The following is an 18,643-nucleotide window of genomic DNA, read 5'->3' as shown; positions in this document are numbered from 1 at the left end:
AGTTGTCACAGCGAGGTAGCAAATCTCCTAAACACGCAAGCTGCCGGTGGCGAACAAGCATTTCCTTTTCCGGTAACACGCCCGCTCACCCGTCCTTTTACCTGGTGGTCTATTACCCTGAAGGGTCGTCAGAACTAGCAAATAAGGGCCATGTAAAATACATCCACAGTCTACACTGTAACTCATTTGCTTATTTAATACCACAAAAAAATCATTGGGCAAAAATGCATTACGACTGTGTTTTGTCATGAGTGGCAAATCTAAACATTTATCCACAGGAGGTTTTTGAGAGGGTAGTAAAATACAAGATCTACAAAAAGCTAGAAGAGAGACCAAATACAAGATTGTTCGAAGTCGACACCGGATTTGTTCATTTCAAGAATACATTTTCTCAGCACCTCGGTCAACAATTTTACTCGTCCAGGTTATTTTATTTTGAAATCAATCCCAACTGGGCTGTTCTGGTTGTTTCAAAGCTTGGTTGACAAAGGCATCCACACAAAACTCGTGAAGTGCTTGGCAACTGTTTTTGGAAGTTGAAATCACTTATTTTCTGTTGACTTTTAATCACAGTTGCATGGCAGCAAGAAAATCAAAATGCACAAGCTTTCAAACGAGCTAAAAAATATGGGTTTTAAGTGATTGCATCAAGGTATCCACCACCAAGGCTCACAAATATATTGTATTGTGTATGCATTTATTGTTTAAAACCGATTAACAAGCTCCAACTTGCATTATCCATCCATTTTCTAATGTGAAGCACCCTGGAGGACAACCAGTACAATCTCATGGTGAACATTTCAAAGACCTAAGATATACTAGAGATGTACGAGTTTCATCTGTCTCGCTACCTAGCTGTTTATTTGCTATCTATTAGCTAACTAGACAGCTATCTAGTTGAAAAGCTTTTGTTTCACCTTACAAATTATTGTGAGTCGGTAGAGGTCAAAATCGGGAGTGTATCGACCAAATCGTGAGACTTAACATGTATGCTATGTAGCTATCTATTAGCTATGTAGCTAGCTTACTATCTATTTGAGTTACTTCCGGGTTGAGTGAACGCTGACGCATGTGGCTGCCGTTGTTCACCCACAGAAAAAAAATATCATGTGACTGTTAAGTGACCTTGAGAATTTTGAAAGGCGCTTCTAAATAAAATGTATTATTATTATTGATCACTTCGACTGTTACCAACACATTTGTGTCTCTTAATTTTACCTTTTTGATAGAATCGTTCACCACAATCTAAGCATGCAAAAGGTTTCTCACCCGTGTGAATTCGTGTGTGACTTGTTAAGGTTCCTTTCTGAGAGAACCTTTGCCCACAAACCAAACAAGGAAAAGGTTTTTCCCCAGTGTGCGTTCTTGTATGACTGGTTAAAGTTCCCTTCTGAGAGAACCGCAGGCCGCAAACCGAGCAGACAAATGGCTTCTCACCAGTGTGTGTTCTTGAGTGACTTCTTAAGGAGGCCCTTTTAGAGAATTTCTGACCACACACTGAGCAATCAAAAGGTTTCTCTCCAGTGTGTGTTCTTAAATGTGATGTCAAAACGTGTCTACGAGAGAATCTCTGGCCACAAACAGAACAGGCAAAGGGTTTCTCTCCAGTGTGTGTTCTTGTGTGTGTTGTCAAGGCGTGTCGACGAGAGAATCTTTGACCACATATTGAGCAGACAAAAGGTTTCTCTCCAGTGTGGGTCACTGTGTGACTTATTAGGTTTCCCTTATGAGAGAATCGTTGACCGCAAACTGAGCATGCAAATGGTTTTTCTCCAGTGTGTGTCTTAGTGTGTTTGGTCAAAGTACCATTTTCAGAGAAACTGAGACCACATATTGAGCAGACAAAGGGTTTCTCTCCGGTGTGGGTTCTCATGTGACTTTTTAAGTATCCCTTATGTGAGAATCTTTGTGCACATAATGAGCATGAAAATGGTTTCTCCCCAGTGTGAGTTCTTGTGTGATATACTAAAGGTCCCTTCTGAGTGAATTTTTGACCACAAACTGAGCAGACAAAAGGCTTTTCTCCAGTGTGTGTTCTCGTGTGTCTCCTTAAGTTCCCCTTTTCGGAGAATCTCTGACCACAAACTGAACAGGGAAAAGGTTTCACCCCAGTGTGGCTAATCATATGACTTTTTAAACGACTCTGAAAACTAAAAGTTTTCCCGCATTGCGAACACTTCCAGCGTTTCTTGTCACTGTGCCATTTCGTATCATTGTCAGAGCCTTCTTCATCGTCATAATCATCTTCCTCATCATCATTATGAGAGTGTGATGTTGCATCATCACTATCTGATAGTGGAGCTATGAGTTCACCTGCTCGTGACCCTCCACAGTGGTCTCCATCAGTTTCTGTTGTCCTATGTCGACTCAAGGTGCTGCTGCTTGAAGGCTCCGATCCTCTGCTCTCCTCGCTTTGATCACTCCCCAAAGGGATATCAGTCAGCAGAACCTTGATGATGTTCTCTTGTTCTTCCTCTTTAATGTACAGTAACCCTCCCGCCTCCTCTTTGTTTTGTGAGGGCTCTTTATCCTTCACTTCCTCTTTAATCTGTGAGTGCTCCGATCGCAGAGCCGACGAAGACGGACAAACATCTTCACTGAAATCTGCAAAACAGAAAAAAATGATGCCAAATCTACTTTCTTCATTTGTAACCCCATTTATCATTTGTGTTTACGTGCTTTGAGTAGTTTTTTTTGGGGGGGGGCAGACTATAATGAATGGCTATGAGTGTATTAACCTTTTAGACTCTTATGAACTCACATCGACACACAGCGCCCGTAAATAAAGAAGGAATACTAGTTCGAGTTTTTACATTAAGTGAAGGTGACAAGTGAACAAACCTGGGGTGGGTAACCCAACTTGAGGCTCCTTGAAAACACCATCCAGTAGTCGATTGTTATCCTCTTTTGATGCACAAAGTTCCTCAGCGTACTCCGCTGTCCTTCTTGCACACATTTTCACACGATCACAACACCTTACGCTCATACGTGATCTTGGTTTAACGACGGTTGCTCACATACGCGTTTTCTTATCGGCTAGCATGCTAGGCTAAGCTAAACAAGGCCGGTAGGCTTCGAAGTACACAGAGACGACTTTAACCAAACATGAGGATGTTTAGAATGTTGTATTAGTTCTGTGAAGTAGTAATAGGGGCGGCTTCTAGAATTCTGCTTTCTTGGTAGGATAATAAACATGAGTGAAGCGCGTGGACGAAAGTGTTGATATAAAATGAACATGTTCGGTCTGTCGAAGCTAAATCTGCTCTACGCATGCGCAGCAGGTCAGCCATAGTTTCGGAACCATACTACGGCAAAAACACTAGGCCAAAACACATTTTTATTGAAAAGCACTAATTAATAATAGTGATTTTTTTCCTCTGAAGAATTGTTTGTAAATTATCCAGTCGCCGTGAATTTCCCCAATGACACGGTGTCAAAATCGATTTACAATCGTACAGAGGTTGCGTGGTGATTGGTTTTCTTTGAAATTAGCTTGCACCAGAAATGACAATCTGGACTGTGGGAGTCTTTGGATTGAATATACACGTATATTTTAATTTGTGAGATATTCATTACACTGGATTGAAACTAAATAAAACAAGACAAATCCACTGCAAGTGGACGTACAGTTGGAATATTTAACACATTTCGTGAATAATTCACATGCCGCTCAAGCATTATGTTCAAACTCAAGGAGCGTGAACCAGATCTTGCTCCCTGCACAACTTTATGTGGCCCACTGAAATAATTAAAACATATCAATTTGCTTTTTCTTGCAAAATAGTTTTTTTTCTTTTTATGACATTTGCTTCACTTGTAATAAATATTAAAAGTGTCACACCCCTCTGTTAAATCAGTACACCGTTAATAAATGAGACAAATAAATGAAAGGTTTCACAACAAAGTTACACCACAGGGCGTTTTTAAATGTGTTTTTAAGCTCTTCTTAAAAGTAAACTGTTGACCACAAAATTGACAAGCAAAGGGTTTCTCACCAGTGTGTGTACCTGTATGTTTCCTTAAGCTTAATTTATCAGAGAATATTTGATCGCAAACAGAGCACTCGAGAGCTTTGTCATCAACAGTGTGTGTTTTTGTGTGACATATTAAACTTTCTTTACAAGAGAATCTTTGACCACAAACTGAACAAGCAAAAATGGTTTCGCCAGGGTGACTTCTTATATGGGTTCTTAAAAGTCGCTCTTGAGTGAATCGTTCACCACAAACTAAGCATGAAAACCGCTTGGCACCATGGTGTGTTGTTGCATGATATGTTAAGGCAACCTTATAAGTGAATCTTTCACTGCATACTGGACAAGAAAAAGGTTTTTCACCAGTGTGGATTCTCGTGTGTATTGTCAAGTTATGCTTCTCTGCAAACATTTTACCGCAATCTTTGCAGGAAAAGGGTTCCTTTCCGGTGTGCGTTCTTCTGTGTGCTGCCAAATGCTGTTTTCTCGTGTGTGCGGCTAAATTCCTCATTCGAGTGTATCTTTTACCACAAACCGAGCATGCAAATGGTTTCTCTCCAGTATGTATTCTCATGTGTCGTTTCAAATCCGATTTATAAGCTAACGTTTTCCAGCATTGCATACATTTCCAGCGTTTGCTGTCGGCGTCAGATGTCATATCACCTTCTGCCTTTTTGTCATCAGCGTGAGGAGAGTCTAACAATGTGTCATCGGTATCTGATAGTGGTGCCAAGAGACTATTTTCTAATGATCCTCCATGGTGGTCTCCATCACCTTCCGCATTCGTATATTGACTTGAGCTGCTACTTAGTGGCTCCGCCCTTTTTTTCTCTTCACATTGACTTTCATCTTCATTCTTCATAGCGCCACCAATCAATGGCGTATTGTTCTTATCGGCTTCTTCCTCCTTAATGGGTGGAGGTGCTGCCTCCTCTTCCTTCAAGTGAGCAGGAACACCATCCTCTTGATATTTTATGCATAGGGGCTCTGGTGTTCCTCCCTCTATATCATGAGTGAGCTCTTCTTTTATGTGCATAGACTTTCCTGCTTCCTCTATTTGCTCCTTGGTGTGAGGGCAACTTGACTCATTCTGCCCAAAATGAAGATTTTCACTGATATCTGAGAAACACAAAAATAGAAAAGACATTGTTTAAGTCATGTAAATTATCACTGGAAATGTTGGTGTTCTGTATTATAGTTTATATTTAAGAGTATTTCTTGTAGTAATAGTACAAGGTGACCTAGGATGGACCGCAATGGGATTTAGATGGCAGTCTATACTGTAGGTTTGAGTGAGGTGTTCTGTGGGTGTGACAGAGGAGTTTTGGGCTGCATCTCACAATTATTTGAATAATCCCTTGATCTGTCAATAATTATTTTGTCAATTAATGACTGAAATAGGGGGTCTTTAAATATGCATTACTTTTTTAAAAAAAACTTTACATTAAAAAAACTAGACATTTCAAACTGACAGAGGAGAAAATGCAAACTGCTTACTAATTTGGTCAAAAACTGAGCAAATACATACAAATTAGCCTCCCCCAATCTATTAATTTAGTTGGACAGTATATGTCTGAGCACTTTAATTTGCACAGTCATATCACACGTATAAACTTGAATTGTTCACAATAGAGCTTTATTTTTGAAAACTTCATGAACATACATTTGCACACGAGTGTGTAATGTGGCGTCAGACTGAGGCAGATGACTCAAAATGCTGAATATACACGCTCCCAAATGTGCGAACATTTGAGTTACGAATAACGGTACATACGAACATTTTTTAGGGTAAATTCGGACAGAGATCCTGTAAGTTAGATTTTGTATTGCCTTTTTCTGGCCGAGCTCGTTTGCGATTGGCTGTGTAGAGTATGTGGGCAGGGAAGAAATACCTCTTCGTTGACGCACCAGGATGACGCGATGAAAAACAATAAGTAATGGCTGCTGACACGTCATTCAGTTATGACGTGCCAGCAACTTCAGGAATGGCTGACCCTAAGATATATGTTGTCGTACTACAGTAGGTGTGAATTTATTTTACGACTGTTAGAGAGTCTGTGTTTTATACTTCCCAGTTCAGTGTTTGACTTAAACATACATTCCATAGAAAATATAGCACTGAAGCAACTTACGAACAAATTAACCTTATGAATGACCCCTCGGAACATATCTCGTTCATAAGGTGAGGAGCGTCTGTATTGGTCTATACTCCTACATTTAAAAATAAAACAGTTTGAACATCTCTGACTTCAGTTGCTCTTCAAGAAGAAACATAAAATATAAGACACTCAGCCATTCAAAATCAACGTCATGTAATATTCCACATTTTATTCCAAACCTTCATTGATGAGTGCTATTCTCAACAGAGCATTTGTGTCTCTTAATTTGACCCTTCTGAGAGAACCTTTGACCACAAATGGTACAAACGAATGGTCTCTCCCCAGTGTGTTTTCTTTTATGTATTTTTAAATAACCCTTCTGAGTGAATCTTTGGCCACAAACTGAACAGGGAAAAGGTTTTTCACCAGTGTGGGTTCTCATGTGCATTCTTAAAATTCCTTTTCGAGAGAACGTCTTACCGCAATCCGAGCAGGCGAATGGTTTCTCACCAGTATGAGTTCTTGTGTGTGTCTTTAAGCTCTCTTTTCTTGAGAACGTTTGACCACAATCGGAGCAAGCAAACGACTTTTCACCAGAGTGCGTGATGGCGTGTAGTCTTAGGTTGCCCTTTTCAGAGAATCTCAGACCACAAACTGAGCAAACAAAAGGTTTTTCTCCAGTATGCGTTCTTATGTGTGTTGTCAAATGACTTCCTTGAAAATATCTTTTCCCACAAATTGAGCAAGCAAAAGGTTTCTCACCCGTGTGTGTTCGACTATGCGTTGTCAGGTGAGTTGTTTGGGAAAATCCTTTACCGCAAACTTGACAAACAAAAGGCTTTTCACCGGTGTGAGTCCTTGTGTGTTTTGTCAAGCTGCTTCTAGAGGAAAATGTTTTTCCACATTGAAAACATTTCCACTTACTTTCAGTCTGTTGATCTTCTTTGTCTGTGATAGGGTGATGTGATGTTCCATCATGACTATCCGATAAAGTAGCGAAGAGATTATGTGAAGTTCTTTTGTGCGCTGTCAAATTGGCTCTGCAGGCAAATCTTTGACCACAAACTGAGCAGGAAAAGCCTTTTTCGCCACTGTGTGTTTTTATATGCGTTGTCAAATGGGTTGTTTGAGAGAACGATTTCCCACAAACCACACAGGCAAAAGGTTTCTCTCCGGTGTGAGTTCTAGTGTGTGTTGCCAAATGGGTTGTTTGAGAGAATCTTTTACCGCAAATTAAGCAGGGAAAAGGTTTCTCTCCAGTGTGTGTACGCTGGTGCCGTTTCAAATCCCATTTATAAACAAATATTTTCCTACATAGACAACATTTCCAACGTTTTTTGTCGATATGATCTGCCTGATCACATTCAGATTGTTCATCATCAGTGGGAGAAGTGTGCGACGTCGCCTCTTCACTATCTGATAGCGGAGCAAAGAGGTTGTCTGCTTGTGTTCCTCTATAGTAATTTCCATCACCTTCTATCATGTGTTGGCTCAAGATGCTGCTTGGAGGCTCTGGCTCGCTGTTCTCCGCAGTTGGATCTTCATCTTCACTCTTTAAAGAAACATCCATCCATGCAATGTCCGCACCTTCCTCTTCCTTTTTAATGTGATGAAGGACTTGCTTCGCTTCTATTATGCAGGAAGCCTCCTCCTCTTTCTCCTCTTGCTGCCCTTCCTCTATATTGTGAGAATGTCTCGGTACCTCTTTAATATTTGAACACGTTTGCATTTCCCCTTTAATATGGGCGTGCTCAGTCTCCTTTTTAACATAAGGGGGATTTGGCTGCTCCCACTCCTCTTCTTTAATATCAGGGGGCACTTTGTTCCCTACTAGTTTCTTGATAAGCAAGGAGTTTTCATGAAGATCGACAGTGACATCTGTAAGATAGAAGTGTCGGGAAAAAACACTGTTTATAATGCCAATTCTGATGTTGTGACTTTGAACAACTTTTTTTCAGATTAAAACTATGGAAACATTACTCGTGTAATGAGATGAGATATACATTATTAATCTCACATTGGACAAATTCCCAACTCACAGCAGCAAAGTTGTGAATGGAAGAGGAAACAAACAGTACGTACGTAAGTACAAAAACTAAACATAGGAGCTCCTGAAAAGGCAGCAGCTTTCGCAGTGCCATATTGAAGTTGAAAAAATAATAATGTGACAACACAAAAGACAGTTATTCAATCCTAGTCACTTTTCTACACCATCTTTGTTGTATGAGCAGTTATAGTCTCAGATGCACCATACAATTTGTAATTAAATGTTATTATATTAAATGTGATGCATTACAGCACTCAGGTAAATGCTCAAACACAAGATTGTTGTTTATAAATAAAATGTGCTTGTGAGGGAGTGAACAAACCTGCTCTTTGAAAGCCAACCGGAACCTTGAAAACAGCGTCCACTCGTTCGTTCTCCTCTTTGTTACCATAAAGTTCCTCCTCGTATTGCGCTGTTCTTCTTGTACACATTTTCACATGAGAATCACAGTATTTGGCCCCCGCATTTGATCTCTGCTTTGCGATGAGTCGCTCTCAGCTGTGTATTCTTGTTTAGGTACCAAGATGAGCTACCCTAAGCTAACATAGGCTAGGCCAGCTACCGTAAGCCGAGGCGAATGTATCCGAATGCAGACGACTTAGAGAATAGACTTCAGAAAAATAACGGCCGGTCGTGATCAGTAGAGGTATCATAAAGATCATCTGTAACAATTTCGCGAACGTTAAAAGAAACACTTGGCCCAGAACGTATCATACGAGACGTATACGGAAGTAGCTATGCGACGACAACGTACAGCGAACGTTGAGTTGTACGCATGCGCAGCTAGTCGGCCATTTTGATCCTAAACTACAGAAACAACACAGAGACAAAATACGGTTTTATAAAAGTTTAAGCAGGAAGGAATGGTTTGTCTGTATGTGATCAAAATTACTCTCCATTAATCGAATTAAATTTAACATACATTGGCTGAAATAATAAAATGTAAATTAGAGAAACGTGTTCTCCACACTTGGCCAATAATGAATTTTTGGAAAAATAGTATTTACTTATTGATGTTGTCCATTAACTTGTTAATTGGTTAATTAAACTGCGAAAATTGCACAAATAAATAAACAGTTCACTAGCCAAGCAATTTCCTTTTTATTTTCATTCATTTGTCAAATAAGCTACTTGATCTATTGTAAAAAAAACGACTAAATATCCGATCCAACAATGATTTTCTGATATAGTAACGTAACTACCGCGGCGAACTCGTTTGACTTGATTGATTTGCCGTTTCGTGATAGTCGGTTTATACCGGATGGTACCCATAATTGACAACTTTGCGTTTTTCCGTAGATTTTCTTGTACGTCGTACAAGTCTTAAAATGCATAATAAACCTTCAGGTTGACAGGTATGAAAAGGTAAACACGGGTTTGTTCGTTCGATTTTTCTTTGTGGACAAATAATCAAAACTGCGAACAAATGCGTTAATTTTACCCGATACAAACAATGTTGGTCGTAAATACTCTCGAGGGGAAGTTGGTGGCTCTTAAAAGAGCCGTTGAGTTGAAGTGACTGAAAGCCACCTTATTTGGAGCTGGTGTACTTAGTGACCGCCTTGGTACCCTCAGATACGGCGTGCTTTGCCAGCTCACCAGGCAGCAGGAGCCGGACAGCAGTCTGGATCTCCCTGGAAGTGATAGTGGAGCGTTTGTTGTAGTGAGCCAAGCGCGAAGCCTCGGCGGCGATTCGCTCGAAAATGTCGTTGACGAATGAATTCATGATGCTCATCGCCTTGGACGAGATGCCGGTGTCAGGATGCACTTGCTTCAACACCTTGTACACGTAGATGGCGTAACTCTCCTTCCTGGTCTTTCGCTTCTTCTTGCCGGTTTTGCTGACGCTTTTCGCGACGGCTTTCTTGGAACCCTTTTTTGGGGCTGTTTTCGCTGGCTCGGGCATATTGCTGTATCAAAGTTAGAGTCCAGAAACGGTACTGACGGTGGGGAGAGGTGGTGTTCTTATAAAAACTGCGGCAAAGGACATGTGATAACGCCGCTGTCCGATTGGCTGACATTTTCCCGGTTTAACTGGTCATACAAAGGTCCTAGCAGGACCTAAAAGAGGACAGTTGGCGGTTGGCCCATTGTTTTGCAGTGTCAATGACCACTGTTTGTGCTCACTGTTGTGTTTATTGTAAGATTATTTAACTACATTATCTCATGTTGGATTTGGCAAGCACATGCATTTAATTTTTCTTCTCTTGAATATGTGAACGTTTCAGTTATTCAATCATAGAAGCTTACAATAGAATACATTGGGTTATATTGTGCTTTAACAACAGCTGATGCTTGATCAAAAGCAGACGCTGTAACAGAGCGCGTAACATGGACAACGATCATTATAAGAAATAAATCAGTGACAAAGAAAGGAGCAAGTGAGTAAAATTAAGATCCAGTCTGAATCATGTTGAGTGGAATATCAAAGAGCACAAGTGAGTTCTCAGCCACATGTATGCTTTTTTGAAACACATTTGATAAAGTCTTATTTATTATAGTGACTGTAAAGTGTCCTTAAGAGCTTTGAAAGACGCTTAAAATGTAATGTATGTTTATTCATTTATAAGCGCCTTTCAAAACATACGTTTTTCAGCGAGAGAGCAGAGCAGTGGCAGCCAGCTCAATCCAGAACTAACACACATAACTAAAACAGTAACATTCAAATACACAGTAACATTTAAATAAGGAAAGAAACATTGCCAAGCAGATGTTGTGCAATGTGCATCTGACAGAGTAAAAAATGCTATTTTTTTATAGTTTGACGTTTATTTTCCCTTTAAACTAATGCAGCTTTAGGTGGTTGTATATTTTCTAATGTTCTGTGTGAGGTGGATGAATTGAATTTTGATAATCACAACATGCAATGTGTTTAAAAGATCACATACACGCAAGTAAAGTGTGAATCAGGGAAGGGAAAGCAATTTTAGTTTTAATTACTAGATTTAGTCTTAAAAGCGCAGTTTGAAAACCATTTCGATGGCTTGATTTTAAATGCAGACACAATTTAATAAATTGTATAAATAAACCGGTACTTATAAATAGGAATGCTCTCCAGAAAAAAAGTGGTTGGCTCTTAAAAGAGCCGTTGTGGGGTTCCGAGGTGAGTTTTTACTTGGACTTGGCAGCCTTCTCGGTCTTCTTGGGCAGAAGAACGGCCTGGATGTTGGGCAATACACCACCCTGGGCGATGGTGACTCCGCCAAGGAGTTTGTTGAGCTCCTCGTCGTTGCGGACGGCCAGCTGAAGATGGCGGGGGATAATTCTTGTCTTCTTGTTGTCGCGGGCAGCATTGCCGGCCAACTCCAAGATTTCAGCGGTCAAGTATTCGAGCACGGCCGCCAGATACACGGGAGCACCAGCACCAACGCGTTGGGCATAATTACCTTTACGCAGCAGTCTGTGAACACGACCGACTGGAAATTGCAGACCGGCACGGGATGATCGAGTCTTGGCCTTAGCTCTTGCCTTGCCGCCGGTTTTCCCTCTTCCGCTCATGTTGGCTTTTCTCTGTAAATCAAGAAAAATGTATCCTTTCGAGCTCGATGTCTGGTTTAAATAGTTGCGGAATGCGCGGGGCGTTTGAGTTCGACCAATCAGGAAATAGGCTTTCGGCGCGCAGATCGACTTTGTATTTTGGCGCTTCTATTTTGAAAAGAAGCGCCAAAATACAAAGTGGCCGGGCTTTCTTGTGGGGCAGTAGGCGTTTGTTCTGCACTCTATTCGGCCGATAAACATCCAGCCGGCCCACCGTATCCATGGAGAGAGGGCTTTTAAGCTTTGACACAACGACTCTTTGTAGAGCCACTGACGTTTGCAACTAAATGAGACATCCGTGTATGCTTAAAAGCTGCTTTATTTTATGAACATCTCTCAAAATAAAGTCACTATAGTCAGAGGTAATATGATCAAAGGGTATTTTGAAAATTACCCCATTGTGATAGCGATGTGTCGTTCGCGAACGAACAGTCAACAGACGGTTAGAGCCGGCTTTTTGATATGACAGATTGGAGCACGCTCTTAATTAGTAGCCGATTTATAGGAATCACATTTGTTGTTTATAATTTAAGCAACAAAAATAATAAAAACTACGGAGCGGTATGGGAGCCGAAATATCTTTTTCGTGAGTCGAGCTAAAAGAACCGGCTCTTTACACAGAGTCGTTACACATTGTGGGACTTTTAAAGGCTTTCTCATTCTGGTCTGCCGCATTGCACCGTGATACAATATACACAAAACGGTTAGTAACTAACCGTAAGTAACAGTTGTTCTTAAAATAACCCTAGTAGTTCGGTGAGTCGTTCTCAGGGGTTGGGTGGCTCCTCTGCCGCAGAGGTCCACCCCTCACCCTAGTCTGCAGTTAGTGGGCAGTCAATGAAAGGGTTCTGTGACTGAGCATATGAAACTTGTATGGTTCGGTGCCTCCAATGACATTGAAGAACCACCAAGTTAGTTACTATTAGAAAAGGTAAACGAGGCAAAATCTGCAGGTTTGACAATAAATTGCGCCTCACGTGTATGGTGCTTTGAAAACATGTACATGCATAAACGTATACTTACAGAATTCAACATTCAAAAGTATTGATCATATATATTATAGGCACAGAAGGTAGCACATGAAATATGCTTAACCTCACTAAACGAGTTCGTCACCAACATAAAATTACGTATTACCATTTATTCAGATCCATCAAATATTGCATTTTCTACCTCAGTCGTCAAATGTTACATTGTTAAAGAAAATGTATTCTCTTTAAGAAAATGTGGGTGGCTCTTAAAAGAGCCGTTTGGTTGTTGACTTGAAGTCAATTTACTTTGAGCTGGTGTACTTGGTAACTGCCTTTGTACCCTCGGAAACGGCGTGCTTAGCCAATTCACCGGGCAACAAGAGGCGTACAGCAGTCTGAATCTCCCTGGATGAGATAGTAGAGCGCTTGTTGTAATGCGCCAAACGAGAAGCCTCGGATGCAATGCGCTCGAAGATGTCGTTGACGAAGGAGTTCATGATACTCATCGCCTTGGAGGAGATTCCAGTGTCAGGGTGGACTTGCTTCAGGACTTTGTAGACATAGATCGCATAGCTTTCTTTCCTTCCCTTCTTTCTCCTCTTACCGGGTTTCCCAGCAGATTTGGTGACTGCTTTCTTGGATCCCTTCTTGGGTGCTGATTTAGCTGGTTCAGGCATGGTGATTCGAGACTGAGGTTGTACTGAGCGGACCAATCTTTTTATAGACCCTGCCTTGCAAATCACACTGTGCAAACGCTGCTTTCTGATTGGCTGCAATCTAGCTGCTCTCGTCAGGAGGTTTTGTAGGCAGTTTCTGATCACGTGGGCAGATCCTTTGTTTATACGTGAAGCATTTCCGAGCGCTTTTATGACGATGGAATTATACCGTTTGCCAAAGATACTGTCGCTTATTTGAAACATGTTCTCGTGATGAAAAATGAGGCCTTTGAAATACGTAAGATGTGTACAACGCAACTACATCTCCCTCATGATTGGACAACCAATTCTCCGCTTCAGCGAACCAATCGCTGACCTGAAATGGCTACTATATAATGTCAGCTCCGGGTGCGTATGGCCGTACGTGTTACGCTAACCTAAAATAACTATCATATATACAACAATGTCTGGACGCGGAAAAACCGGTGGCAAAGCTAGAGCGAAGGCCAAGACACGCTCATCCCGAGCTGGGCTTCAATTTCCAGTGGGGCGCGTTCATCGTCTCCTCCGTAAAGGAAATTATGCTGAACGCGTTGGTGCCGGCGCCCCAGTCTATCTGGCTGCTGTCCTCGAGTATCTGACCGCCGAGATTCTGGAATTGGCTGGCAATGCTGCTCGTGACAACAAGAAGACCAGGATCATTCCTCGTCATTTGCAACTGGCTGTTCGCAACGACGAGGAGCTCAACAAACTTCTTGGGGGAGTGACCATCGCCCAGGGCGGCGTATTGCCCAACATTCAGGCCGTTCTACTACCCAAAAAGACCGAAAAGCCAGCAAAATCCAAGTAACTGGGAGGCCTTTACTCCAACCACCAAAACGGCTCTTTTCAGAGCCCAGCACCAATTTCATGAAGAGCAATATTCCTTTGATATTTAAGTTACGTCTTGATTGTTAAATGAACTGTAATAAATGTTATCAACCCGAAATGTTTACCCAAATGTGTCTACGATGAAATGCAGGTGGTAATTTACGAACAATTAATCGGTGAATATTCTTTTTTTTCTGGAGGGTTTTGCAACAATTCTAATCGATCTTCTACGCTGAATGTGCATTTAATATTACAAATACAAAATCTTGCTTGTTTAAGCAAATCTGTGATTTACATTTTAAAATGGTCCTGTTTTAACTCCTTTATAAAAACTATCGTTGAATATTAGAACTTCTAAATAGGTCCGATCTATGATTAATACTCAATACTTAGCCCATTTTAGCCGTTTTCCAAGTACGAGCGTTGCCTTTAATATGAAAATGGAACATATTCAAAACAATATGTTCCTGTGGCTATGAACAAAGGTTAAAGTGTTTATTCGGGAAGGGGGAAGGACTATTGAGTGACGTTCCTCGCGTGAAATTGGGTCAGTTGTCCTCTCTCAGGTCCGCAGTGATGTTTCATAAAAAAGGCATTCGACCTGGGAAGGGCATATTCTTTTCGCTCGCCGAATTAACACAATGTCTGGTAGAGGCAAAGGAGGTAAAGGTCTAGGAAAAGGAGGCGCCAAGCGTCATCGCAAAGTTCTCCGTGACAACATCCAGGGCATTACCAAGCCTGCCATTCGTCGTTTGGCACGTCGCGGTGGGGTCAAGCGTATCTCCGGTCTCATCTATGAAGAGACTCGCGGCGTTCTTAAGGTGTTCCTTGAAAACGTCATCCGCGACGCTGTAACCTACACAGAACATGCTAAGAGAAAGACTGTGACTGCTATGGATGTCGTATATGCTCTCAAGAGACAGGGACGTACTCTCTACGGCTTCGGCGGTTAAATTCTTCACACATCACCAAGAATAACACAAAGGTCCTTTTAAGGACCACGCACTTTGTTTCAAAGAGCTCAAATTTCCACGTACGTTATTGTTATAAAAGGTGAAAGGAAAATTCCACAGTAAAAATACTTCCTTTCAAAACGACAATATTCATTTATTTTCATATATCATTGTCATTGCATCTCATTACCCCAACGTGGTATATATATATATATATATATATATATATATATATATATATATATATATATATATATATATATAACGCAATTAAAAGTGATGGTTATACTTGGCCAAGTTTTCTCTGTATAGTCATACCTCGGTTTTCAACCATAATCCGATTCAGAAAACTGATTTGTTCAAAAACCGAAACAGCACTTTCCATTAAAATTAATGTAAAAAATCTTAATCCATTCCAAGTATAGAAAACAACTTTTTAACAATTTCACAGCATAAACCGGATAAAAACTTAGTATAATAATAGGGAAGATCATGTGTAAAATTCTATAAAAACAAACTTATTTTCACCAATTTTTAACATTAACATCTGGACATAAAAATCGCAAAAATAAAACAGCAGTATTATGTTTGAAAAACGAGGTTTGACTGGACAATAATATGAATGAGGCATAGTCATCAATGGAAACTATAACAGTATTTTATCCACAAAATGTAGTACGGTAATTGATACTCCTGGGCTAAAATCGTATTAATTATAAAAACTAAACATAATATGAATATGATTTTGGAATGTTTGTTTTTCCTCATTAACACTAAAATATAGATTTGTGGTATAATGAAATCTTAAATTTTCGTACAATATCTTATTGAAGAACTAACAGGATTACACGGGAAACTTCGGTGTGTTTGCTGCCACCAAATAAACATTTTCTTACTCTGAAATAATCAGAAATATCGAAACATTTTCCCTTTGGATTTATGGCTAAACGTGTTTTTTCATCTGTTAAACATTTGTTCGTGCTTTGTGAGCAATTTGAGATATTTTAGTTGTTTATCAAGTAAGGAAAGTGGTTCACGCCAGTGAAGAGGTGGCGTTTGTAGGCTCTACACAAAGAACTAAAGCAAATCAGAAAGCCGTTGTCCCCTTCAACGTTGAGAAATCGTTAATTTATATAACTTCGAATCAATCTGACTATTTAGAATCATATCTAGGATGATTTTTCACCGTTCAAAATGGGAACAGAAAACACAAGAAGATGCGCTTGACCGCTTTCGTTCTCACGAGTTGAGTCTATACGGTTCTCAAGTGGTAGTTAAATGAACTGTCTCTTACGGCGGCCGGACATTAATTTTTTTTGTTGGACAGCAGGCAACTAATACCATGGCGGAAGTCGCTCCAGCTCCGGCCGCCCCGGCCAAAAGCAAGAAGAAGGCGGTACCCAAGACCAATTCGCCCGGCGTGAGCGCTAGCGAGCTCGTCCTACAGGCCGTTGCGGCATCCAAGGAACGCAATGGCGTCTCCTTGGCAGCGCTTAAGAAGTATCTGGCTAGCAAAGGCTACGATGTAGAGAAGAACAAAGCTCGCCTGAAAACTGTCATCAAGGGCATGGTGGCCAAGGGAATAATCGTTCAGACCAAGGGCACCGGCGCTTCCGGTTCTTTTAAAATGAACAAGACCGATGCGAAGACAGCCAAGGCGCCCGCAAAGGTTAAGAAATCCCCGGCCAAAGCTAAGAAAGCCCCCCCCGCCAAGAAGGCTACACCGAGCAAAAAACCCAAAGGTACTGCAGCGAAGACCGCAACCAAGAAGGTTACCAAGAAAGCGGCGTCTCCTAAGAAAACGAAGAAACCATCCAAGAGCAGCAAGAAGGCAGCGACGCCGAAAAAAGCTCCAGCCACTAAGAAAACTACCATTGCGAAGAAGTCCCCCGCCAAAAGGGCCGCTAAGCCCAAAACTGTCAAAAAGGTTGCATCGAAGAAGTAATTCAGCATCACTTTTATTCTACAAAGGCTCTTTTAAGAGCCACCACCACATATTTAAAGAGCCTCCAGTTCTCAATACGCACGACAGTTAACACAAAATTAGCATTTACCTTTGAAAAAGTCATTGATCAATTGAGCTTCATCATTAATTTCATTGATGTTTACAGAGGCTTATTTTGATCTATCTAATGTGTGTAGTCTGCAATAAGGAAGTAACGTTAGTTTTTAACACTGCAATTGATATATTTTTTCCATTGAACAACTTAATTTCAATGTTTTAGTGTTTAATAAAAGTTTATTTTGTACCGCTGTACTTGTTTTTTTTTTTAACTGAGCCCAAAAATATCGGAGTAATGCCTTTATAAAAATTACTGCTCCAATATACATATTTTCCGAAAAGTTGGTTTCATGTAACCTAAACGTTAAAACCAACTCACAAAGAAAACAAACGCATTATCCTTTTTCTTGACCCTTTGGTCCATTATACGTCGCTCCAATTGGTTCAATTTAAATTCATGTCGTCCAATGAGCAGTCAGATTTAAAGCGCGCTATTCCAAAACCCACCAATCAACGTCGCCTCGCCTGGGTATATATAACCAGCAGCTCGTATACTATTCTTTATTCTCGCTCGTGGTAGCTTGACGACTATACTGAAATGGCAAGAACAAAGCAAACAGCCCGTAAATCCACTGGCGGTAAAGCTCCGAGAAAGCAACTTGCTACCAAAGCTGCCCGCAAGAGCGCACCGGCTACCGGCGGTGTGAAGAAACCTCATCGGTACAGGCCTGGTACTGTGGCGCTTCGTGAGATCCGCCGTTACCAAAAGAGTACCGAGCTGCTCATCCGCAAGTTGCCCTTCCAGCGTTTAGTCAGAGAGATTGCACAAGATTTCAAAACCGACCTGCGCTTCCAGAGCTCAGCCGTCATGGCGCTCCAAGAGGCTAGCGAGGCTTATCTCGTTGGTCTGTTCGAGGACACCAATCTCTGCGCTATTCACGCCAAGAGAGTAACCATCATGCCCAAAGATATCCAGCTGGCTCGTCGAATCCGCGGAGAGAGGGCTTAAGTTTTCTCCACACCAACCCAACGGCTCTTTTAAGGGCCATCTAAATTTCAATTTGAAGAGTTACACTTTTATTTACATCAAATGCCTTTTTTTGTTTGTTAGCTGGTAATTGCGGCTCTTTTGAGAAAGCCAGTTCTTTTTTGCTTGGTTCAGTGAAAAGATCTATCTGGTCTTAAATAGTTTTTACACTAAAATTGATTTACTACCTACCAAAAATAATGTAAAATGAATTGCAGGCTAAAAATATACTATACTGTATACAGCAGTGATGGGCTCTTTTCAGAGAGCCGGATCTTTTGGCTCAACTCACTAAAAAGATCGTTTTTTTTATCGCTCCCAAATGGGTCCTCAGTTTTTTTGTTGCTTAAATTAACTAACTACTAAAATTATGCGAAAAACGAATTACTCATGTAAAAAATAAACTATCAAATATGTATTTATATGGCTTGATTTATATGTGCACAGAGAGCACCCAATAAACTCACTTTCCTTGTGGTTACTCTGGTCTGATGATCAGCTGTCACTAAT

General features: G+C 40.8%; 7 protein-coding genes and 1 pseudogene across 10 annotated transcripts; 4 read left to right on the top strand and 4 right to left on the bottom strand.

Annotated features, from left to right (window-relative positions):
* Nucleotides 1-213: 213 nt before the first annotated feature.
* LOC148884609 (uncharacterized) lies at nt 214-8,858 on the bottom strand. 4 transcript variants are annotated; one of them, XM_089021302.1, is made up of 3 exons: nt 3,910-5,086; nt 2,537-2,539; nt 214-2,188 (listed from the first exon to the last, which is right to left on the bottom strand). In XM_089021302.1, exons 1-3 carry the CDS (start codon nt 5,005-5,007, stop codon nt 1,169-1,171), a joined length of 2,121 nt encoding a protein of 706 aa, XP_088877428.1. In that variant the 5' UTR covers nt 5,008-5,086; the 3' UTR covers nt 214-1,168. The 4 variants fall into 4 exon arrangements, with proteins under 4 accessions (XP_088877428.1, XP_088877427.1, XP_088877426.1 ...); XM_089021300.1 differs by lacking the exons at nt 214-2,188; nt 2,537-2,539 and adding exons at nt 7,544-7,948; nt 8,440-8,858 and having other exon boundaries at nt 3,535-5,090; XM_089021301.1 differs by lacking the exon at nt 3,910-5,086 and adding an exon at nt 2,842-3,253 and having other exon boundaries at nt 214-2,604.
* A 790-nt stretch (nt 8,859-9,648) lies between these two features.
* Nucleotides 9,649-10,023, bottom strand: LOC148884608 (histone H2B 1/2-like). The gene has a single exon (XM_089021317.1). It carries the CDS (start codon nt 10,021-10,023, stop codon nt 9,649-9,651), a length of 375 nt encoding a protein of 124 aa, XP_088877443.1.
* A 711-nt stretch (nt 10,024-10,734) lies between these two features.
* LOC148884607 (histone H2A-like) lies at nt 10,735-13,282 on the bottom strand. The gene is made up of 2 exons (XM_089021311.1): nt 13,230-13,282; nt 10,735-11,627 (listed from the first exon to the last, which is right to left on the bottom strand). The coding sequence occupies exon 2, from the start codon at nt 11,613-11,615 to the stop codon at nt 11,229-11,231; it is 387 nt and encodes a 128-aa protein (XP_088877437.1). The 5' UTR covers nt 11,616-11,627; nt 13,230-13,282; the 3' UTR covers nt 10,735-11,228.
* Nucleotides 12,165-13,302, bottom strand: LOC148884606 (histone H2B-like). Its single transcript, XM_089021316.1, has one exon. It carries the CDS (start codon nt 13,300-13,302, stop codon nt 12,928-12,930), a length of 375 nt encoding a protein of 124 aa, XP_088877442.1. The 3' UTR covers nt 12,165-12,927.
* Nucleotides 13,303-13,699: 397 nt separating this feature from the next.
* LOC148884605 (histone H2A-like) lies at nt 13,700-14,407 on the top strand. Its single transcript, XM_089021312.1, has one exon. It carries the CDS (start codon nt 13,745-13,747, stop codon nt 14,129-14,131), a length of 387 nt encoding a protein of 128 aa, XP_088877438.1. The 5' UTR covers nt 13,700-13,744; the 3' UTR covers nt 14,132-14,407.
* Nucleotides 14,408-14,670: 263 nt separating this feature from the next.
* LOC148884604 (histone H4) lies at nt 14,671-15,176 on the top strand. The gene has a single exon (XM_089021318.1). The coding sequence runs from the start codon at nt 14,793-14,795 to the stop codon at nt 15,102-15,104; it is 312 nt and encodes a 103-aa protein (XP_088877444.1). The 5' UTR covers nt 14,671-14,792; the 3' UTR covers nt 15,105-15,176.
* An 820-nt stretch (nt 15,177-15,996) lies between these two features.
* Nucleotides 15,997-17,384, top strand: LOC148884603 (histone H1 pseudogene; annotated as a pseudogene).
* A 320-nt stretch (nt 17,385-17,704) lies between these two features.
* LOC148884602 (histone H3) lies at nt 17,705-18,235 on the top strand. The gene has a single exon (XM_089021310.1). The coding sequence runs from the start codon at nt 17,705-17,707 to the stop codon at nt 18,113-18,115; it is 411 nt and encodes a 136-aa protein (XP_088877436.1). The 3' UTR covers nt 18,116-18,235.
* The last annotated feature ends 408 nt before the right edge of the window (nt 18,236-18,643 follow it).

Source organism: Hippocampus bargibanti, linkage group LG18 (genome assembly GCF_051943395.1).
Source record: "Hippocampus bargibanti isolate YZ-2025 linkage group LG18, ASM5194339v1, whole genome shotgun sequence".
In the NCBI taxonomy this organism is placed as follows: domain Eukaryota; kingdom Metazoa; phylum Chordata; class Actinopteri; order Syngnathiformes; family Syngnathidae; genus Hippocampus; species Hippocampus bargibanti.
This window is presented reverse-complemented; position numbering and strand designations above follow the sequence as displayed.

Coding starts and splice junctions, on each gene's coding strand:
- LOC148884608 (XM_089021317.1), bottom strand. CDS start 10,023: ATGCCCGAGCCAGCGAAAACAGCCCCAAAAAAGGGTTCCAAGAAAGCC.
- LOC148884609 (XM_089021302.1), bottom strand. CDS start 5,007: ATGCACATAAAAGAAGAGCTCACTCATGATATAGAGGGAGGAACACCA.
- LOC148884605 (XM_089021312.1), top strand. CDS start 13,745: ATGTCTGGACGCGGAAAAACCGGTGGCAAAGCTAGAGCGAAGGCCAAG.
- LOC148884607 (XM_089021311.1), bottom strand. CDS start 11,615: ATGAGCGGAAGAGGGAAAACCGGCGGCAAGGCAAGAGCTAAGGCCAAG.
- LOC148884602 (XM_089021310.1), top strand. CDS start 17,705: ATGGCAAGAACAAAGCAAACAGCCCGTAAATCCACTGGCGGTAAAGCT.
- LOC148884606 (XM_089021316.1), bottom strand. CDS start 13,302: ATGCCTGAACCAGCTAAATCAGCACCCAAGAAGGGATCCAAGAAAGCA.
- LOC148884604 (XM_089021318.1), top strand. CDS start 14,793: ATGTCTGGTAGAGGCAAAGGAGGTAAAGGTCTAGGAAAAGGAGGCGCC.